Below are 16,274 nucleotides of genomic sequence, written 5' to 3'. Positions count from 1 at the left end.
CGTCTCAGTATCCAACATTCATATGGCAAAATCCACCAGAAAACTGGCCCTTTATAAGTCTGGTACATTATGAATGTCACAAATGTTTAAAAGGACATTTTGTATGAAAGCTGATTGGACAGATCTCATGTCGAAATATTGCACCAGTCATGTGAAAGGAAATCATAGCAAGAGTCAACAATGATCTGTTAATAACGTAATAGATCTGCAAGAACCAGTTCCCACAAACTATCTTTGGATCTCAACATCAGTTTAATTTTGGTTTACTATATGCCAAAGTTTTTTAATGTCAAGGTTTACAGATTTAGTTCTGGCTCCTTCCCAATATAAGAAATAAAAGCTAAAACATGTGGAACATCCACTGGTTTTGGTGTTGAAAATCAAAGTTAACAGCAGAAGTTAACACCAGGTACCTATTCAACACAATTTAGATTCTGAGCACTGACACATCAACGCCTAAAGCTGAACTTGACAAAAAGAGAAATTATCAGTCAATCCTTTTAACCAAAGGATTTTACAGAATCTCACCTGATTGAAAACTGGCAGCAAATTGGAGGCTATCAAACAGGAATTAAAAATGGAAAGAAAAATCAACAGCAAGTCTGCGAACATTCAAAAGGTGCCAACGGCAATTTTTTTTAAAAAGTACCTGCTTAATTTGCACCATGTACACAAACATTCACTTCCCTCCTGCACGGATGCTGGGTAGCAGCAGTATATACCATCTGCAACACTCATTGCAGAAATTCACCAAGGCCCTTCAAAGAGCGTCTGTCAAACCTAAACCCAATATCATCTACTATGAATGGGACGATAGATACACAGGAACACCACCACCTAAAAGCTCCTCTCTAAGCCATACACCATCCAAACTTGGAAATATCTTGCTGTTTCCTCATTGTCGCTGGGTTAAAATTATGGAACTCCCTCCCGAATAGCACTGGGGTTGTACTTCGATCAAATGGACAGTAGTGGTTCAAGAAGGTAGCTCACCACTACCATTTCAAGGAAAACTACAGATGGGCAATAAATCCAGGCGCAGCCAGTGAAGCGCACATCCCCTGAATGAACAAAAAATTCATAAGATATACCATAGGAAGTAAAGAGAATTTTCAGCTGATTGTTACCGAATTTTGCTGAAGGCAGCAGAGATCTCAAATTTTCCTAAGATGCATCTAATTTCATGATAGGAATAGCGGTTGCAAAACATATTGAATATACTGAATTTTCACTGAGCTGTTGTGGTAAAAAGACAATGTACGAAAACAAAATAACAAAATCAATTACAGGAAGTAAGCTGTATGCCACTAATAATTTAATAAATCATGAAATTTACAAAATAAAAGAAATCAGTGAGGAATTCTCAGGAACATTTTTGCCTAAGTACAGTAAAACAACTGAGAAAAAAATTAACTCATGTTAATAAAAGGATTGCATTGAGGATTACAACTGTATTTTGTAAGTGCTGGCTCTTCTTTAAAAGTGCTGATGAAATACAACACCCGAATTTTTTGATTCAAGAAAAATCCTGCCATCTTTCCCCTTTGATAGTGTACAACAAACCATTATTCTGGTATGTTTTACAGGCTATGTTGGATGTGTTCCTCTATGAGAAATTAAAGCCACTTAGCTTCCTTTTATGAATGTGTTCTTTTGTTTCTCTTTAGCTTATAATGGAGTCATTTACAGCACACAAGGAGACCACTCAACCCACCAACTCTATGCCAATTCCCTATACAGCAATACATTCCTAAGCTCAATTGCCTTATCTCTCCTTCGAGCATCGAAACAATTTTGTTTTGGATTCACTAGCTGTGTAGTTAAGTTCCAGGTCATTCCACGTGCCGCGTAAAAAGGTTGTTCCTTGCATCACCATGCGTCTCTTGCTCAAAATGTTAAATTAATAAGCATCTAGTCTTTGCACTAAGGGAATGATAAGTCTTTTTCTTGGTCTATGTTATTCCAAATTTGTCATAATCATCTACAGCTTATCAAATCTCCCCTTAGGTTCCTTTGTCCAAGGAGAACAACTCCAAATTTCCCAATCTAATCGTGTAACTGAAATCCCCATTCCTGGTACCATTCAGGTAAATTGTTATTTCCTCCTCTAAACTGCTAGTTACCTTATAAGTTGATCAATCCTATCCAACTGCTTCAATGGCACTAGGCTGAATCGGCCCACCTTCTCTCCAGCACCGGGTGCAAAAATAGTTTTTCTAACAATACAAAGAAAATAACAGCCAAGGAAATTCTCCTAAACATATTTTAGAAAGTCTTCTCTTTAACTACTACTACTACTTGATAGTCACAACTTGATAGTTTTTCGAGATTCCTATGTAGACTTGCTGATCCACCTCTCTCACCAATTGGAGGACCTATAAAATATTTCCAGTAGTGTCAGCCTATTTCTGCTTTGCAACACTAACTAAATTGATTCTGTCTTTGCTCCTTCAAGAATATCATCTCTTTTGCATATCACAGAGTATTTTACCTCGTTCTATATCTCTTCCAAAACCTTTATATCCTTGAATGTTAAGTGTTCAGTCCTCAAGATTTTTAAGTCCTATCTCTTATGACATTCTCAAGCGTTGGTGATTTTAGCTTACCAACTAGTATTCAGCATACTTTGCACAGTCACATATATGCATCACAACCTGGTCTGTGAATTTCTTACAGTCCTTAGTTCACTGTTAACTAATACGGTACTTGTTCCTTCTCTGGTACAGACCAACTCTCTCATTTAATGCACCTTACTTTTCTTCCCTGCTTCTATGTACTGGTGCCCAATGCGTTCTAATTTACTTTAAATCCTCCCAACCACACTGGTGAAGTTTCCCATGAAGGCTACGGTCTCAGTCTTTTCAACAGGTGTCTCCAGACGCAGAAGTGGTCCCAATGTCCCAAGAGTTTAACATTAATGGCACTAAAAGCTAATCAACTTCTTTAGGAACAATGTGATGAATACCAATGTGATATTGCAGAGCAATTCTCACTTTGAACGAAAATAGTTTATACATATAATTACTGCCGCGATGCAATTGTTTTCACTTGAAATTTGTCTCATTTTTAAAAGCCCACATGTTTCAATGTCACTTTATTTCCAGGTAACAAGGCAAATGCCCACGCAATCCGTGCCCCAAGTTTTGTTAGGCGAGATCTGCATGTGAAATATGATTCTTTTGACACTCATAGTGGAGGACCTATTCTTAATGACGTTGGCTAAAGGCAATCTGGTGATATTGCAAATGCACTACATGACCATCAGACAAAACACGCAAGTGGTACAATATATGTGTACCTAAACAGATCATAAGATCATCGCCTAACTGAACAATTTAAAATCCTGTGGGTTTAGAAACAAAACGTTGTCCAATTTTTGTATCCTTCAGTTGTGTTTAATACTGATTAATAGTAGCTGGCACAAAGAAAACTGTCACAAACACAATTTCCACTTATTCATTAAAATAACAAAAAATAAAATGTTAAATTATTGAAAAGTGTGTGTTTATAAGAACATTTCATCACTGTCCTGAGTGATTAAAAGCAAGTTGCTTTTCAGAGCTGTCAGCCATGGCAGTAACACATGAAATTAAGAGGCAACATAAACTGTTTTTTAAATTCATTCACGGGACATGGGTGTCACTGGCTGCGCAAGCATTTATTGTTTATCCCTAATTGTTCAGTTAGGAATTAACCACATTGCTGTAGGTCTGCAGTTATATGTAGGTCGGGCTGTGCATGGACAGCAGATTTTCTTCTCCCAAGAATATTAATGAACCAGTTGGGTTTTTATTTTAAAAAAGCAGTTGACAATCTATTCGTGGTCTACATTAGGCTCTTATTTCCAGACCTCTTTGATTTTAAACTTCACCATCTGCTATGAGTTTGAACCAGGGTCCTTAGGTTATTACCCAGGTCTCTGAGCAATAGTCCATCTCCCATACACACTGTTCATGGCATTTCCACCACTTTACTCATGATCAAGATTGGACTGATGGGATTTTAACTGGCTGGATAGGATTTATACTTTTTAAGTACAGGACATATCAGGGCAATTTTCAATCTTTGGGTAGATGCCATGTTGTAACTGAACTGGAACAGCTTGACTAGGGTTGCAGCAAGTTTTTTTTTTAAATTCTGGAGCAAATTTTCAAATTTTTAGCACTATTACCAGAAAGATGGCAGGTCCCACGGCCTTTGCAATATCTTGTGTCTCCAGCTTTTTCTTGTTACCACAGGGAGGCGAATTAGATTGGCTTAAGTCTTGGACCGGAGATGCTAGGGATCTCCAGATAAGGTCGAGATGGATCATCTATCTCGGCACTTTTGGCTGAAGATTGCCGCAGATGCTTCGGCCTTATCTTTTGTCCTGATGTGCTGGCCACGCCCATCATTGATAAAGTGGGATGTGGCGGGACTGCAGAAATTAGATCTGATCCGTTGGTTGTAAAATCACTTAGCTTTAACACATGCTGCTGTTTGGGACACAGATAGTTTTGTAACTTCACAGGTTGATATTTCAGTTTTAGATATGCCTGCTGCTGCTCCGAGCATGCCCTCCTGCACTCTTCATTGAGTTAGGATTGCTACAAAAGAGTTTTTAATATCTTAAAGTATCCTAAGCTTTATTCTTGAGCACAGCATACAACAGCAAGGACATTTATGCTTAATCTGTGTAAGTTAGTATTCCACCTGAGGCTGGCCTAATGTGTCCTGTTCTGGGGGCTGTACTTTGATAAGGATGCAAAGATATTGAAGAGACTGCAGAAGAGATTCAAGGGAATGATTCCAATTAATGACTACTTAAAGGCCTCATCCTGCGTCCACAGGTATTAATGTAGGTGCAGCCAGTCCTGCCACAAATGCAGCAAGCACAACAGGTAGAACAAGGTGGCCAGCTTGTCATCACTAGGGGATGGGTGCTTCATTGAACGAGTTGGCATCAGAAGGAGGAGGAGGGTACTGAGAGCCTTCCGTTGCTGCTGATCCCTCTATACCCTTCTTCCCCGAACCTCCATCCTGGGAAATCACAGTTGACATTGTCTGCCTGTGGTCGGGGGCTGCTGAGGTCATAAGCTGCTGGCCTAATGAGCCAGCAGTTCTCTACAGACTGAGGACATAATCTAGGCTGACAATACAGTCCAATTATGAAACAATGTTAATATCATCAGGGAATACATCAAAACTGATGTCCTGTTTGCTGGTAAAATGTCACACTGCACTTTCTGAAGAAGAACAAATGAGCTTTCCAGCTGAAACAAACAGAGAATGCTGAAGAAACTCAGCAGGTCAATGGAGAGAGAAACAGTAAACGTTTCAAGTCTGATACGGCGTTCCTCCAGCATTCTCTGCTTGTTTCAGATTTCTGGCATCTGCAGTATTTTGCTTTCACATGATCAATGCATCTGGAGAACTCAACATTTATCCCCTATCCAAATTCCCCCAAAAATAGATAAAGTATTTCACTGTTGTTTCTGGGACCTCGCTGTATGTAACTTAGCTGGCACAGTATTTTGCATCATAAACAGTCAAAAGCTGTACATCATGACATGAAGTCATAAGAAGCTAAATAAATGCAAGTTCTTCCTATTTTTCTTTATACACAAATATGCTAATTGAAAGTAAAGATAAAGTAGATTATTCATGTTAGTGCAATTTGTCAGTCAGTCTTGGAAATAAGCTACCTCCAATTTTATTATATATCTTTATTTTATCAGAGAAGCATGATAAAAAACATTTATGCCTGTTCAAATACAAGTAGTGCAAAATTGGAATATAGTTAGATAATATTAGTTAAGAGACTTACATCATAACTGAAGTCTGCATCATTTGCTACTGTCAAGTCTGCAAGGTCACCAAGGCCCAAGACACTTTCCAGCACATCATCAGGACCCATAATAAATGATTTGCCAGTTCCAGCGGGAAAAGCCAGGGGCTCAGCTATTTGAGAAAAAAAACAAATATTTAATCTTAAATGATTAAATCAAATGTGAAAAAAATTGCAGAACCTTTTTCTAATGCATCCCTTATAATATGTCATTATTAAAGCAATGATCTTTTTCCCACGTTTCAGTATCTCAAATGTTGGGAAAACTCCTTTCCCAATGTACTAGAAAGTCATTTCATGTTTTCACTCCAACGGAACAGAAGGAAATTGATAATAATCTGGTGAAACAATTTTATAGCTTCATTGGTGAAAATGGGGAGAGAGGATTAGCTGATTCACTTTTCTAATGAGCCAACAGACACGACAAACCAGCTGACCTCCTTTTGTTCAACTAATCTGTGTGACAAGTATAATACAAAGTTGTACAGAAATATTATCCAAGATACAAAATCTAAGAAGTTTCAACAATTCTGTGAAAGATCCAAGACACACATCTTTTCTTACTAATTGCCATTTTATTAATCATTATTTAAGGCTTCTCTCTCTGACACATTGAAGATATTTATTACAGTATATAATAATTAGAGGCCTTTTTTAGTGTCATGGTTAGAGGGCATGAAGAGAACCTACTGCAAGAAAAAATATAATTTTCTATATTTATGTATTTAAATTCTGTTTCTTCTAAAAAGTGGACAACTTGCTGGACTCAAAAAATAACCAAAGCCAATTGCGTGATTGTATTTTCAGAAGTCTGAGCCTCTTGAACTGTATTCATATTCCAGCTAAAGCTGATATGACAGACTGCCGCCTGGCCTGCTGTGTTCTTCCAGCCTCCTGTTTGTCTATGACAGACATGAAGATGAGCAGCCTGCCAGCTGTCTGCTTCCAGCCAGCCTTAGATAAAAGAAATATCAAGACCTAGTTTGCTAAAATTATTACATCATAGAAACTCCAAAAGCAAGATACAAATTATACTGCTAGCTTAATGGTCTTCTGCTTAGCCCACCAAGATGGGTCCTCAATGACTGAAATGCCTGTAATCATTGCATGACTGAAATCCAACCTGTTTGAACTGCCTAAATCTAAAATTCTGGAATTCTGGAATTCTCAGTCATTTGATGTCATCAGCTCCAGGCCACAGCAAATAGGAAACCTGTTCTCCCTCTTTCGTGCCCTCTCAAAAGCATCACTGCCATAAATAACCTAGGCCTTTGCCTACCAAAGAGGACAAAATTATCTAAGTACATGAAATACTGCTGCACCTTTGATTGTGATCCATTTCCATCCCAGAGACGCTACAAGATCAGCCAGTTAACAGACTCCCAATTGGATATTCATTCACTGGACTCGAAGTCACATACATATTAACATCTTTAAAGAAGATCATTAGTTGTAAAGCCCTTCTGTTTCTTTCTATATACCTTGGATACTTGTGCGTTATGAAACAACACCCCATATTGTGAATGTATTAATAATAACAAAATCCTTCCATACAAAATCAAAGGTAGAGTTTATTCATTTATATCTAATACTGGAATCTGAAAGAGAGAGTTTGGAACACCTTTAAACCAACCTCAATAAGTGATGGGAATAAGAAAACAAAAAGGAGTAAACCGAACAGTACCTTATCGTCATGGATTGAAGAGGGGAAAAGTAACCAGTTTAAATTCACCCCATTCCCCCTTTATCCATGACATCTGAGATTTTATGCCTTTTATTTCAAGTCGATCATTCTTCCTTATTACTCATTCTTTACTAATTTCAAATGTGAACTTTGTTTCTTTTGGTTTGTGATAAGAGAGAAATATAATAAAAAAATGGGAGAAATAACCATGTGGACAGAAGCTAAAAAAGAAAGAAAGCCAATTAGAAAAGAACTAGATAGCTGAAAAAGTAAACAGTGAGGAACAATCCAAAAAAGAGAAGTTTAAAAAAATTTGAGTGTCAGAAAGTTTCACTGCAACAGTACTGCTCCAGCAGACCTTACATATAGAAACCATGCATAATTTCAAAATTCACTCAACTGCTTTTATAATTGCAAACGATGGAATGAGTCAATAAGTCAACAGTAGCAGTCCACTGTAAAAGTGTACTTTCAAAACAGAAATAAAAAGGTAAGTAATTGGGATTCCACTTATATTTTGGAGATGTTGTTAGATTGTCCACCGTTTTACGCATATAACCTGCTAAATTAATTAACAGTGATACAGTACAATGTAGGCCAATGTTCAACTATGGGTGAAAGTGGAGGAAGCAATAGAGGGAAGGAGAGAGATTCTTAGCAGAAACTGCATGACCCATCTAAGAGAAGGAAATAAGCAGAATAAGTCACATCAACCAAGATAATTCTCATACTCATTCCATCTAACAGTCATGGAGCTGGTTATCAGTCTTGTCATCTTCTTAATTAGGGAAGAAACAGAAGTTTAGAGACTCATGAAATGGGGGTGTGAGGCAGAACGCACGCTTGTAGCAAAACAAACTTTAGCAGGTTAAGTATCATGCAATTTATGAAGTCACTTAACATTCAACCAAATAATGCAGGTAAAATATTGTAATCATTTCACAAGCTTTACAAGAAATTATTCCTTAGATATTTTTGCAAACATTTGGCTAGCTATGTAAAACATCAGAGAAATTCACACTTAGAACTGAACTGTTACAGCAGAAAAATAAATTAATTTATTCTAATACAGCTGAACTTTAAATATTTCAGTGAAGAATTATGACAAGATCAGTACTTAGTTTCTACTTCAAATCTTGTAGATCAGCAGAAAGGTGGTCTCTTTGATTTTGTAAAGTAACAAAATCATGGCAATTATTCCTGAATTGGCACACAGGAGAACTGATTTTTGTTTAAGAAACAGCATGGATGTACATGGGGTGATGAACGATTGATTCAGGATTGTGATCTGAATGCGCTTGAAAAACAATCCTAGGTGTTTTATCTCTGCAATACATGGGAGTATTTTTTAACATGAAAATATCACTGAATAAAATGATATACTACTTATGCCACTAAAAGATTCAAAATAATTAGTATTACACCTCTCCAGAACAAGGTGTCCCACTCACAAACAGATACATTAACTTTGATTGTTCCACCTAACAGACATAGTCCTTTACATTTCACAAAGTGCTTCTACACGAAGTGCTTTCAGACAACATCACCATTTTAAGTTTTAAACTATGAGGCACATTCACGTGAATTAAAATAATTTGATGTTGTAAGAAATATTAAAATTCTGACATAAAGTAGTCACCCAGTTCTGTTACTTAATCTGTACTTTTAATTTACAGTAGCAATGCCCCAGTTGTCACCGGCAGGCTTTAAATCCACACAACTTTTCTAAGCAATATATTTTGTTTTGCAGTTACTTCAAAGCTGCTTTTGACCGATAGGTTACCAGACTAGGGAATCAGTGCTTTTTTTTTACAAATTTGTTTCATGCAGCTGAGTGAAAAATCTCAGTGATATATTGAACAACTTTTCCCCAACATTTGGTGCTATAACAAAACAAAGATACTTCGTTACAAATGTTTCTTTAATGAACAGATAACAAGGAACAAAAAATGGCTGAAGATTGAGCAGTATTCAAACACACAGAAGTTTAGTTGTGACTAGACATATTTTGCGATCAATTCTACAGAAACATTTTGATGACAAGTAATTTAGATTGTAGTTTGCTTTACACACTCCACAAAAACAGTAGGAATTGCAAGGTGCAGTGGGTTGAATTTACTTATTAAATTCTGAGCATGGGTTAGAAGGCAGCTCTGAATGACATATCCAAAATTATCTATTTCGATTTTGTGGCAGCCACTTCAAACCAGTGTATGTGCTAATGGGATTGCAACAGCAAGCTAAAGCCAAAGTCTTGGCACCAGGTCCATGCTGATATTAAGCTTGTTATTGTTATCTCCCAGGTAAAAGGGATAAAGGAGACTTTAACACAGACTTTTCAAATATATGCAGAATTGTTTCAATTGTACTTCATTTTCTCAGCTTAACAGATCAAGCGTTGAAAATGTAGCAGGTCCCAATAACCCCTGTCCAAAATACTCTAAGAACTGAAAGAGACGGGTTGCGCTAAAATAGAAAACAGTTCATGTGGTGTCAGATTAAGAGGGAAAAGTAATAAAGGCTAATTAGTGCCTCACAGTGATCTGTGAAAATTCTGTGTAGCCCATTTTAATTCGAGAGTTTCAATTTAAAATTTACCAGCCAGAACAGTTTTTTGCTTAAGCAAGCTGAAGGCTAGTTTATTGCAAAATCTCTACTGATATTATTCAAGTAAAAGTGACCATGTCACTAGTCAGGAATACACACATGAAGATAAGTAGATACTAATAAAAACAGAATTTAGATTAGCTTCTAATATTGTTGCAGGCATGTAACTTGCTTGAAAATTCCATTTCCGAAGACTTGAATTCGAAATTCAACAGGTGCTGTAATTTCTGCGGTTGGAAGTTGGAAGTTGGAAGTGGACTAAAGAGAACAGGTAAAGATGACAAACAAAGGTTCCTTCGTTTTACCTTTATGGAAGTGTAGCTTGTTACTCTTGGTCACCTGGTTCAGTACAACAGGCTTGCAATCCTTCTTCATGTCTCCCTACTTCAGGATGTTTCTCTCAGTCTGTTCAGAATAGGTGCTTGCAGCCAGACTTCATACAGATCAAAAGGTAAAATAGCAGCTCTCTGCAATGTGCCGTATCACACTTACAGGTTAACGTATTAGGTCAGGCCTGAAGCACAGGCACAGAGAACCGTCTGTTATCTTTTAGTGTAGATAATTAATCTTTTAACTTTCTCAGTGATTATCTTCAAAGGTCGTCATGGTCAGATTCTGGTGATTAGAACTGCTATCCACAATTCCATAAAAACCACTGAAAAGAATTCCTTGGAAATTTCATATAATTTCAATACACCTCATGCTTACTTCCTGAGTTAATTCCAGCGTGGTCACATTACAAGCCCAATCCTCAAGCATCGTCATGAAACTTTTTAAAAGATTCTTTGTCCATTTTAAAGACAGGTAAGCTTTCTTTACTATATATAACAACTGTCAAAATATGGTATTATTGTTTATATGCAAACTTGTTGAATTTGGCAAATGAGATGGTAAACTGCAGTCACAGATAGTTACAAAAGAATACGATGTGATGGCAATAATGGAGACCTGCGAAGAAGTTCGGGCAGGGGAGGGCCTAAAAGGACATTCCAGAAAAGAAGGGAAGAATGAGGTGTAGCAGTCTTGATGAAGGAGATCACCGTAGTGCCACAGGGAGAGAATACTCCAGAGGTGAGAAGGACAAAATCTATTTGCTTTCAGCTAAGGTACAAAAAGGCTACAATTACATTGCTCATTGTATCCCATCAGCTAGGGAGAAATAACAAGCATTATACAATTATATCATTATATAATGGAGAAGTTCAATTATCTGAATGTAGTCTAGATAAAGTAGAGTAAAAAGCAGAGAGTGGTCAAATTTCCTAGAATACGTTAAATAGAAATTTCATACCAGATGCTTCCAGTCTAACAGAAAGGATTAATCTGCTGGACCTGATTTCAGGAAATGAGGTGGGCTAAGTGGATCAACTGTTTGCAAGGAGACACTTAGAGAATGGCGTTCATTGATTCTTAAGGTTCAGCTCGTCTACGGAAAAGGAGAACGAGCAAACTACTGTAGAAAAATAAATTGGAGATACAACTTCACTGGGGTGAGATTTGATTTCGCCCAGATAAACTAGAAACAAAAATTGGCATGCAAAATTTCAACCAAAATACAGGCTTTCTTTAAGAGAAATCCTGTTCAGGTATAATCTATCCATATTCCCATGGGAAGGAAAAAGTAGATTAAACAAATTCAGAACTTCCTGGATGACAAAAGAGACAGAGCATTGAGTCACGCAGAAAAAGCATGCACACGATACATGTCAGGCAGATAATACCACTGAGATTAAAAGGCATAATATTAAATTAAAGGAGTGGAATTAAAAAAGAAATAACAACCAGAGTCAGAATATGTAAAGGGGCTGGTAGCTGAGAAAAGCAGAATTCAAAAATCTTTGAGACATACAAAAAAAGGTGGTAAATGGAGATTTGGGGCAATTAGGGATCCAAAAAGGAAACATATGTACAGGGGCAGAAGGCAAAGACATATCGCATCTGCCTTTATCCAAGAAGGTGTTGCCCAAGTCATGATGAAACAGCAGATAGATCAGACACTTAATAATTTAGAATCTGATTAAGTATTTGGCACTGGATAGTTGGCTATACTTAAAAGTAACAAAACTGCTGAGATGTATCCAATGAATCCAAGGATAGCGGGAAGTAAAGTGAAAACTGCGGAGGCACTAGCATAATTTTCAAATTATCCTCCAATAGACAGGTGGTGCCAGAGGACTGGAAAATTGCAAGTCCTAAATCTTTGTTAAAAAAAAAGTGTGTTGGAACAAAATTAACGATCACTTGGACAATGCAGGTTAGTTAAAGTAAGCTGGCATGGAATTTTACAAAAATTGTATTTAACTAAACTAAGTTTTTTTTGATGTGGTAACATAGAGGATTAATAAAACTAATGCTGTTAACTTAGTGTCCATGGACTTACAAGAGCATTTAAATAAGCGTCACAAAAGCCATAAAGGACAAGTTTATGGAATGAGCAGCATGGGTACAAATTTGTTTGAGTGACAGGAAGTAGAGGTGAATACAACTTATTGGTCTAGAGAAAGATTTATAAGAGTTTCCCAGGGTCGATGCTAGGATCCCTGCACTTCTTGAATATATACTAAATGACCGAGACCTTGATGAAAATTGTTCAATTTCGAAGTTAATTGACAAACGAAACTTCAAAGCATTGTGAATGGTGAAGATCTTAAAAGAACAAAGACAGGTTACTGGAATAGGTAGACAAGTGGCAGATGAAATTTAATGCAGAGATGTGTGAATTTGTTCAAATGGTGAGAAAACAAAGAAGCAACATAAAGAATAAAATTCAAGATGGGGAGGTAAGAACAGAAAGGAACAAATAATTTACACAAATTACTGAAGCTGGCAGAGCTGATCAAGAATGTGGTTAAAAGCCCATACCGATTCCTATATATTACAAATAGGGTCATGGATTGTAAGAACAAAGTTGTGACAAGCCTGCATAAGGTTCAGCCTCAACTGGAGTATTATGCCCAGTTCTGGGCACCATACTCTAGAAAGGAAGAGGTATTAGAAAGGGTAAAGGTTTACAAGAATGATTCCAGAAATGAGGCACTTAAGTTACATAGATAGATTATAGAGGCTGCAACTCTCTCCATGAAGGAGAGCACAATTGAGAGGCAATTGGCTAGAGACATTCAAAATCTTGAGGGGTTGTGAAAAGAGTAGACAGAGACAATTGTTCCCATAAGTAGAAGGATTGAGAACGAGGAGGTACAGACTTAACATAATTGGCAAAAGATGCAATGGCAATATTTTTCTTCAACACATCAAATGGTTAGGATCTGTAATGTACTGGGAGACTCTCTGGAGGCAGATTCAATCATGGCATTCATTGGATTATCTGAAAACGGAACAAAAACTACAAGGCTGCAGCAAAAGGGCATAGCAAAAGGTAAACCGCTTTGTACAAAGCAGTATAGACATGACTGGTTAAAAGGCTGCCTTTCTACTGGCAGAATTCTAAGAAGTTATGATTTCAGGATTGGTTCTAACCTATACTGATCTCAACCATGAAAACTGTTGAGTTGCTACAATTAACCTCAGAAACGTATCTTTAAAACTTCATTCATGGGATGTGGGCATCGCTGGCTAGTCCAGCATTTGTTGCTCAACACTAGTTACCCCGGAGAAAGTATGCTCAGGCACCTTTTGAAGCACTGCAGATTATCATGGGATGATATACACAGTGCTCCCAGACAGAATGAAGAATATTAATGTGACATAGCTTCAAGTCAGGATGGTGTGGCTTCGAGGAGAACTCGCAGGTGGCTGTGCTCCCTTGTCCTTCTTGGTGGTTGAGGTCATGGATTAGGAAGGTGCTGTCTTATAAACTGTGGTGATTAAGTACATCTTGTAGACATTATGCACTGGTACTACCGTGCATCTGTGGCAAAGGGAGGGAATGGAAAACAGCCCCTAGGATCCACCTTCCATTCTGGGTTTATCACTTGCATCTATTGTCTCCAGTGTTGTTAATGTCCTGCAGCAGAACTGAAGTAACCTCTCCAGAGAAGAAGCGCAGGAAAAATATATCGACTAACTACCTGGATGGGGCAAAGAAATTCAAAGCAACATATTTGAAATCAGCTTGGCCACAGGAATTGTCATGAAAGCAATACATTTAGAGATCAGTCCACATTCAGTTTCCAGTCCATGATTTTTGTCAGGGATTATTCCTTTAGCTTCAAATCTCTTGAAGTATTTACAAGATTGTAATCCATAGTTAGGAGCATGGTTTATGTGCACACCAGGTGTCTAGGGGACCAAAATTCCTCAGAGTTCCTCTATTTTTAGCCAGGGGTGAGAGGGACCCAGTTTCCAAGTATTGCCATGAGAAGGCGTACTGACAACAAGAAACTTGCACTTGCTTCTTCTCTTTGCGTTACCGATAGCCAGTAGGGCAGATCAAAAATGAGAAGTGAACAAGTGCACAAAAAGAGGGGAACATGCTTACTCTCTTCACCTATGCATTATGCAGCACATCAAATTGTTTGAGACATATTGCGTCTTTCAGGTAGCTAGGTTTTTCATAAAGTTTAGCCAGACTTAAGCCCTGGAGAAGACACTCAAAGGCAGAACAAGGCAATGATGAGTGACAATACCAACTACATTCCAAGGTTCCAAATACTAATGTAATTTAATCTTTATCAGACAGCTTTGAGAATAGCAAATAAGATGTACAGAAAATATCATTTTATTATGCACTTAACTTGTCCACAAAGATTTGTATAGAAAGTACAAAAACTTTGTATATTTGACAGCAAAATTCTTGATATGCTCACTTTGTAATAAATACTATGTTTTTTTTAATCAAAAAACAATACTTGGGACTTCCAAAGCCCTGCACAGATGATTAAAATAATTAAGTCAGTTTTGATATTTCTAAGTACTAAGTACTCCTTCTTGCTTCTGAATTGAAAGGTTGTTGGTTCATGTTTCATTGAAGAGTTTGAACTCATCTGCTGACATTCATTGTCGGCGCATACCTTTTGCTTAAAACATTAAACTGAAGACTTAACCGGTCGCTATTTGGATATAAAAACATTCCCTGACACTAAATTAAGGTTTGGATAGAGCTCTTCTAGTGTCAACATTTTGCCTTTAATCAACACCTTCCAAAGTACATTTACCTTTCTGATATTTCTGCTTGTCTATAGAACGCAGTGCTTCTCTATTCATTTAGTTAAGCAGTCGACATTGAAATATAAAGCAGATTTTTCTCGACTGTTGGATGGGGAAAAAGGGAATTTTCAAAAACACAATCAAATCCCTTGGTATAACTGATCTTGAGCATTCATGTCACATGTTCGCATTTAGTTCCCCAAAGCTCATAAGAAGTCTGAGACTTCCTTTGATAAAAGGGTTAGAATGTGAAAGAGGGATGCTGGGAGAAAATAACACTGAAAATCTATTAACTGGAAATGCATGTTCCATCAACCAACCCATCTCATATTTTCTACTTTGTCAGCAAAATGCTGAGACAGAATTGATAAGGGCACGGGTGTCCTTTAGTTACCAACACTGGAAAAGTATCCAACTTAAGGATAGCACCATGGTCATCTTCCAATATCACACAAATACATTCCAGTCAGAATTATTAGAAACGATAGAATTTGTATGCACAAAGGAGGTGCAGAATGCATGTCATTAGAGTAAAAGTAGACGACGTGAAATCACAATAATAAGCATGTGAAGACACTAAAAATAAGCATTTATACAAGTTTATATAAATTTAAACAACTAAAATTCCTTTCCAACACAACCTCAGACCCTATTTCAGGGTCTTGTTTCTGGCCTCCAGTATGATAAAGAGAAGCATGGATTCTATTTCACATGGCAAAGATAAATGGGATTTCCAGCACTACGTAACAACATCTTGAGGAATTCAAGTGTTTATTGTAATTTTGATCATTTAGTCAGAAACATGAATATTTTCTTACATTTACTGCATAGTTATCTTTTTTTATAGTTCAAACATAAATGAATGAATGAAAATGAACAGATGAAGAAGTACAGCAGAACCTTCCAAGCCTGTGCCAACCATCAGGCCCGAATTAATCTAAAAGCAAACCTGCCATTTTTCGATCCGTATCCCTCTATTCCTTCCCTATTCATGTACCCATCTAGGTGCCTCTTAAATATCTTCAATGTGCCCGCTTCCACCAACTCTTC

The 16,274-nt window shown here is 37.3% G+C and overlaps 1 protein-coding gene across 6 annotated transcripts in view; it reads right to left on the bottom strand.

The window, feature by feature from the left end:
* Positions 1 to 16,274, bottom strand: part of strn3 (striatin, calmodulin binding protein 3) — a 172,403-nt gene that overhangs the window by 71,197 nt on the left and 84,932 nt on the right. For all 6 annotated transcript variants that reach the window (XM_048537452.2, XM_048537453.2, XM_048537454.2 and 3 more), the window contains one exon: positions 5,807 to 5,940. In XM_048537452.2, the coding sequence (XP_048393409.1) occupies positions 5,807 to 5,940 (134 nt within the window). The remainder of the gene's footprint in view (positions 1 to 5,806; positions 5,941 to 16,274) is intronic.

This window comes from Stegostoma tigrinum, chromosome 10, assembly GCF_030684315.1.
Source record: "Stegostoma tigrinum isolate sSteTig4 chromosome 10, sSteTig4.hap1, whole genome shotgun sequence".
In the NCBI taxonomy this organism is placed as follows: Eukaryota; Metazoa; Chordata; class Chondrichthyes; order Orectolobiformes; family Stegostomatidae; genus Stegostoma; species Stegostoma tigrinum.
The sequence above is the reverse complement of the archived record's forward strand: the minus strand, read 5'-3'. Positions and strand labels throughout refer to the sequence as shown.